This window comes from Callithrix jacchus, chromosome 11 (genome assembly GCF_049354715.1).
Source record: "Callithrix jacchus isolate 240 chromosome 11, calJac240_pri, whole genome shotgun sequence".
NCBI lineage: Eukaryota > Metazoa > Chordata > Mammalia > Primates > Cebidae > Callithrix > Callithrix jacchus.
This window is the reverse complement of record NC_133512.1, coordinates 118,386,245-118,391,780: the sequence shown is the minus strand read 5'-3', so window position 1 is coordinate 118,391,780 and position 5,536 is coordinate 118,386,245. Positions and strand designations below refer to the sequence as shown.

At 50.5% G+C, this 5,536-nt stretch overlaps 1 protein-coding gene across 22 annotated transcripts in view; it reads left to right on the top strand.

Moving 5' to 3' along the window:
- Positions 1–5,536, top strand: part of CCDC136 (coiled-coil domain containing 136) — a 31,069-nt gene that overhangs the window by 1,259 nt on the left and 24,274 nt on the right. For 14 of the 22 annotated variants that reach the window (XR_013524279.1, XR_004728223.3, XR_004728222.3 and 11 more), the window contains exons 3-4: positions 1,642–1,890; positions 1,963–2,037. Coding sequence is in view for 12 of the 22 variants with exons in the window: in XM_035254792.3 (XP_035110683.1) it covers positions 1,642–1,890; positions 1,963–2,037 (324 nt within the window). In the remaining 10 variants the exon portion in view is untranslated. Of the gene's footprint in view, positions 1–1,641; positions 1,891–1,962; positions 2,038–4,938; positions 5,068–5,536 lie in introns of those variants that run through there. The other 8 variants (XR_004728228.3, XR_004728230.3, XR_004728227.3 and 5 more) reach the window with 1 other exon arrangement.

The following is a 5,536-nucleotide window of genomic DNA, read 5'->3' as shown; positions in this document are numbered from 1 at the left end:
AGAGAGAGGCCTTGTTGGACAGAGCTTTGAAGCAGCTTTTCAGCAGGGGGTTTGTTCTCACTGCCTGCCGACCCAGATCCCAAGCTGTCTCTTCTTTCAAAAAGCAAGGAAGTGGGCATGTGAATTGTCTTTCTGGGGCCACCACCATTAACTTCGAATGGAAGCCTGTGGCTTTGGTTCTCTCGGATACCTTACTGCCTGAAAGAGAAAGCCTAGGAGGGGGCGAGTGAGGCCATCCTCCCAATACACGTGTGTCCCCACCACACCCATGTGACTTGGCAGTTGCTGCCAACACCAGGCCCCTGGAAGGACGCTGGTCCATTTTCCAGGACTTCCTGTGAAGTGTGGCACGTTGCACATTCAGTATAGGGAAACCTGCTCCCCCTAAGGGGGGCAGATGGCACGAGGGGTCCCACATGAACCTAAGGCTGCTGATATTAGAGAAAGTAAGACCAGAGATTCAGAATTTTAAAACAAAGCAAACAATCACCATTCAGACAACATTTTGCTATTTATAGGAACTGCATTGCAGTAAAGGAGGGGGTGCTCGCAACCAGAGGCTGGGGGCCAGCACCAAACCCCAGTTCTTTAATGCATTAGAATGGCAGCGTTTCTTTTATGCACAGGTACAGGCTAAGACTTCCCCTGAAAACTGCTTTGTGGTCAGCAGAGCAGGAGGGGCCTCCTCAGCTAGGGGAGAGGAGACCTGTGACAGCCAACAGGGAAAAACGAGGTGGACCTTCTAGAAAATTTGAAACAGGTATTTGATGATTTCAAAGGGCTCCAGAGTTTGTCCGATGAAACCTCTACAATCAGATATTTCCTTTCCCTACCTGCCGATGGGCAATGCTTTCTTATCATGGAAAGGCTGATTTTTCACAAGCCACCTGGATATTTTTTGGTTGGGTTTTTTTTGTTTGTTTGTTTTTTGAGACACAGTCTCACTCTGTTGCCCAGGCTGGAGTGCAGTGGCTTGATCTTGCCTCACTGCAACCTCCACCTCCACTTTCCAGGTTCAAGCAATTCTCCTGCCTCAGCCTCCCAAGTAACTGGCATTACAGGCACCCACCACCACGCCCAGCTAATTTTTTTTAGTAGAGACGTTTCACCATGTTGGCTAGGCTGGTTTGGAACTTCTGACCTCAAGTGATCCACCTGCCTCAGCCTCCCAAAGTGCTAGGATTACAGGCATGAGCCACAGCGCCCAGCCAGTTTTTTTGTTTTGTTTTGTTTTCTAGAAATCTCCAAACTGCAACTGTTACCTCATTTGACCTAAAGATCCGCTCACTGTCTCCTTTCTTGATTACTTGTTCCACTGCTCAGAGGGTAGCCTAGAAGCAGATAATCCTGTGCAAGTGTCTCATGGCTGAGCAGGCACCAGCCTGCCCACAGGCAGTGGTAGGAGGCTATCAAGTGAACATTGGTCCAGGAAAGGCCTGGGAGGTGGAGGGGCTGCCTCTCAACTTGACCCTCACACCTGATGACTCATCTTGAATACAGGTCTTGACTAGGGGCTCCTTGGGGAACACAAGGTGGCACCATATACCATCTCTGCCCTGGAATAGTGAGTTAGAGGGCTCTGGAGGGACTGTGGAAAGGAAGTTGGTGCCGACTCCCTCCTGGGATGGTTGTTTCTTCTAGGGGAGGTGTTACTCCCAGCTCTCTATGAGGAGGAAGAGGAAGAGGAGGAAGAAGAGGTGGAAGAAGAAGAAGAACAAGTGCAGAAAGGTGGCAGTGTTGGCTCCCTGTCAGTCAACAAGCACCGGGGCCTGAGCCTCACAGAGACAGAGCTGGAGGAGCTGCGGGCTCAGGTGCTGCAGCTGGTGGCAGAGCTGGAGGAGACCCGGGAACTGGCAGGGCAGCATGAGGATGACTCCCTGGAGCTACAGGGTGAGTGCCCAGGCCCAGAGGCTCTATGCTCCCCTGGATCCGAGCCTGTCACTGGTGCCCCTCTCTCTACAGGGCTCCTGGAGGATGAACGGCTGGCCAGCGCCCAGCAGGCGGAGGTGTTCACCAAGCAGATCCAGCAGCTCCAAGGTAATTCCCAGGATTTGGACCAGAGAGAGATGGCCATGCAAGTGGTCACTTAAGTACTTTTTTCCCGTAAATTAAGTACTAATTTACCTCATTTTCCTCTACTAGGCTCACCCTTTTTCTCTCCTTGTCTCTCCATCCTCCTCTGTCCCCAGTTTTCTTTCTTTGTACCTCCACCTGGCTCCTCCGTCCTCCCCTTCCCTTTCTTGGCCTCCCCATCACCTTCTGTTTCTGGTGGGCTCTTTGCTCTTGTTCCTTCAGCCTCCTCCTTCACACTGTGTCCTTGTCCCTTTGTTCTCCTGGTCAGTGCCAGGGGTGGGTGATCCAAGTTGAATTCCAAGGCAGATTCCTTTTTCCGGTCCCTCCAAGGACAGCATGGGAAAGATCATGATGCTAGTGAAAAGTGGCTGGTGGGGCCTCTCTGCACCTGTTAAGGGAGGCAGATGAGAGCACTTCTCTTGCTCTCTGGGACCTGAGCTTATGGCCCCCAAGTCCCTTTTTTCCAACACCCACATCCCTTTGTCTCTGGGAAGCAGCAAGGCAAGTGTCCCACATTCCATTGCACCACCAAATAAAGAGGCAGCCTTTGTTACTTCTGTGAGCTTCCGGAAGGTTTAGGGGAGCTGGCCTAGAAAACTGTAGGGACTCTGGGGATAGCTGAGATCAAGCCAAAAGAAAAGTATAAATGGAGAAAAAAGGAAGGCCTGGAAATGGCCTGGGCAGGAGCAAGCAGAGGTGTAAGAGCGGGAGGAGATGAGAAGGGGACAGAAAATGTGAGCAAAGGTAGATCCAGGAAGGGCGGACAGTGAAGGAGCGTGCAGAGGAGGAAAGTGTCACACAGGGAAGATTGTGGGCATTGGTCTGGGATCACCTAGCTTCCTGGACCTGGCTCTACCACTCACAAATTGTGTGATCTTGGGCAAGTCACTTATCTTTCTGATATGTCATTTCTTGTCTGTAAAATGGGACTAATTTATTTATCACCTATTTATGGGGTGCCTTTATACTTGGAGGACCAGCTATGAATGAGACAGACCACATCCTTGCTCTACTGAAGAGTACCTTCTAATGGAGAGAGGCAGAAAATAAACAACACAAGTTCAGGTGGCAATAAATACTATGAACACATTATAGTAATATGATAGGAGATGGGATGGGAGTTAATTTTATTTTATTTCGAGACAGAGTCTCACTCTGTTGCCCCGGCTGGAGTGCAATGGCACAATCTTGGCTCACTGCAACCTCCGCCTTCTTGGTTCAAGCGATTCTCATGCCTTAGCCTCCCGAGTAGCTGAGATTACAGGCATGTGCTACCACACCGGGCTAATTATTGTATTTTTACTAAAGATGGGGTTGCACCATGTTGGCCAGGCTGATCTTGAAGGGAGTTTATTTTAGGTATGGCAGTTAGGAAAGTCATCTTTGAGAAGATGACATTTGAGCTAAGACCTGAATAATGAAAAAGATCCAGCCATCCAAGATCTGAGGGCGAAGCACACCAGGCAGAAGCAGCAGCAACTGCGAAGGTCCAGAGATGAGAATGAGCTTCATTTGTTTGAGGGGCAGAACAGAGGCCACTGTGGTTGCAGCAAAGTACATGTGGAGGACCCTGGTGAGAGAACGTTCTGAGGCAGGCAGAGGCCAGATAACAATGGATCTTGTAGGCCAGCCAAGAGGTTTGGCTTTCATCTTAAGTGTAGTGGAAAGCCAGGAGAGGGTCTTAGCCAGGACTGGGATAATAAGATCTGCTTTACATTTTTAAGAGAACTTGACCACTAAGTGGAAACACTTAGGATGGAGGGAAGGGACTCAGAACAGTGAGTGGTGTTAGCAAGTTGCTGTAATAATCCAGTCAAGAGATGATGGTTGCTTGAGTTAGGGATGTAGAAATGGAGATGATTCCAAATATATTTTGAAAGTGAAAGCCTCAGGATTTGCTAATGAATTGGATCAGGGGATGACAGAGACATGAAAGATGACTTTGCCTTGAGCAAATTGTTGGAAGGTGGTGATGTTTATTGAATTGGGAAAGACTTGGCAAGGGGTAAATTTGGGGACTAAGGGAGCCATTTAAGACATGTTTTCTCCCTGGTGAGTTTGAAGTGACTATGGACATCCAAGTGAATATATTGAGGCGGTTAGCTATATTAAGCCAGAACCACGGAGAAAACAGGGCCGGAGATTTAAATTTGGACTCATTAGCATATAATTGGCATTAGAATCCAGGGGAAGCATGGTGCAGTCACATGGAGAGACACCAGAAGAGTTGAAAGAGTCCAGTCCCAGAGGCGCTCCAGTATTTAGAGGTCCAGTATGGAAGGAGAAATGAACAAAAGAGTAAAGTAGGAGGAACTCCTGGAGCATGTCATGCCCTGGAAGCCAGGGCAGAAAGTGCTTCAAGGAGGCGACGATCCACTGTGGCAGGTTGCTAAGTCAAGCAAGATGCTCTTGGATTTGGCAAGATGGATGATCCTGAGACATTTCAGTGCATGGGTTTGGAGAGGACATGGAAGGTGAAATGGAAAAGGTGAGTACCGATAACTCCAGTAGTCATTTTGGAGAGAAGCCGAGAAGTAAGGGATATAGGGTCAAAAGGCTATTTCTTTTCTTTCAAAGATAGGAAATGCTAGATGGTGTATAATGAAAGAAAAGATCCAGTACAAAAAAAAAAAAAAAGGCCTTTGCCTGGAGAAGGGACGTTCCTCCATTCAAAGAGGGGAAAGTCAGAATTGAAGCAGAGATGCAGGCAGAAACTCCCCGGGAAAATGGGGTTCTAGAGCGCCTCCTTTCTGAGTAGGGTACTTTTCTAGGGTGAGCTGTCCCACGGTCCCTGCGGGAGAGACCAAGGCTGCCCTCCCGCACGCGAGTCGCCCGTTTCTGCCTGGAGGGGGCGCGCGCGGCCCCAGAGGCAGCCGCGGTTCGAAGGCGGTTCCGGCCGCCACAGCCCCTCTGGGGCCGGGACCGGCCGGTGGCGACGGGGTGACCCCCAGCGACACCGCTCGAGTGGGGCCGGCAAGATGGAAGCCATAACCAGTGAGTGAGAATCCACTTCTCGGCCCACAACACTGACTCCCGAGCCCTCGACCTCGCACCGACGGTCCCAGCCCCACACTCAACGGGCGCCACCGCCTCAGAATCTGGGGAACCCCGCCCGGCCTCTTCAACTCCTGGGCGCTCCCGGATAAGCCCTGCCCCCAGGCCTCGGGTCCTGCCCTGGGCGACTCTAGGTGACCCTGCACCCCTTCGGTTTCCCCTGAGAATGCTTTTTTTTTTTTTTTTAAGGAGTTTCGCTCTGTCGCCCAGGCTGGAGTGCAATGGCGCGATCTTGTCTCACTGCAACCTCCACGTCCCGGGTTCAAGCGATTCTCCTGCCTCAGCCTCCCAACTAGCTGGGATTACAGGCGCAGGCCACCACACCCAGCTGATTTTTGTATATTTAGTAGAGATGGGGTTTCCCCATGTTGGCCAAGCTGATCTTGAACTCTGGACCTCAAGTGATCCA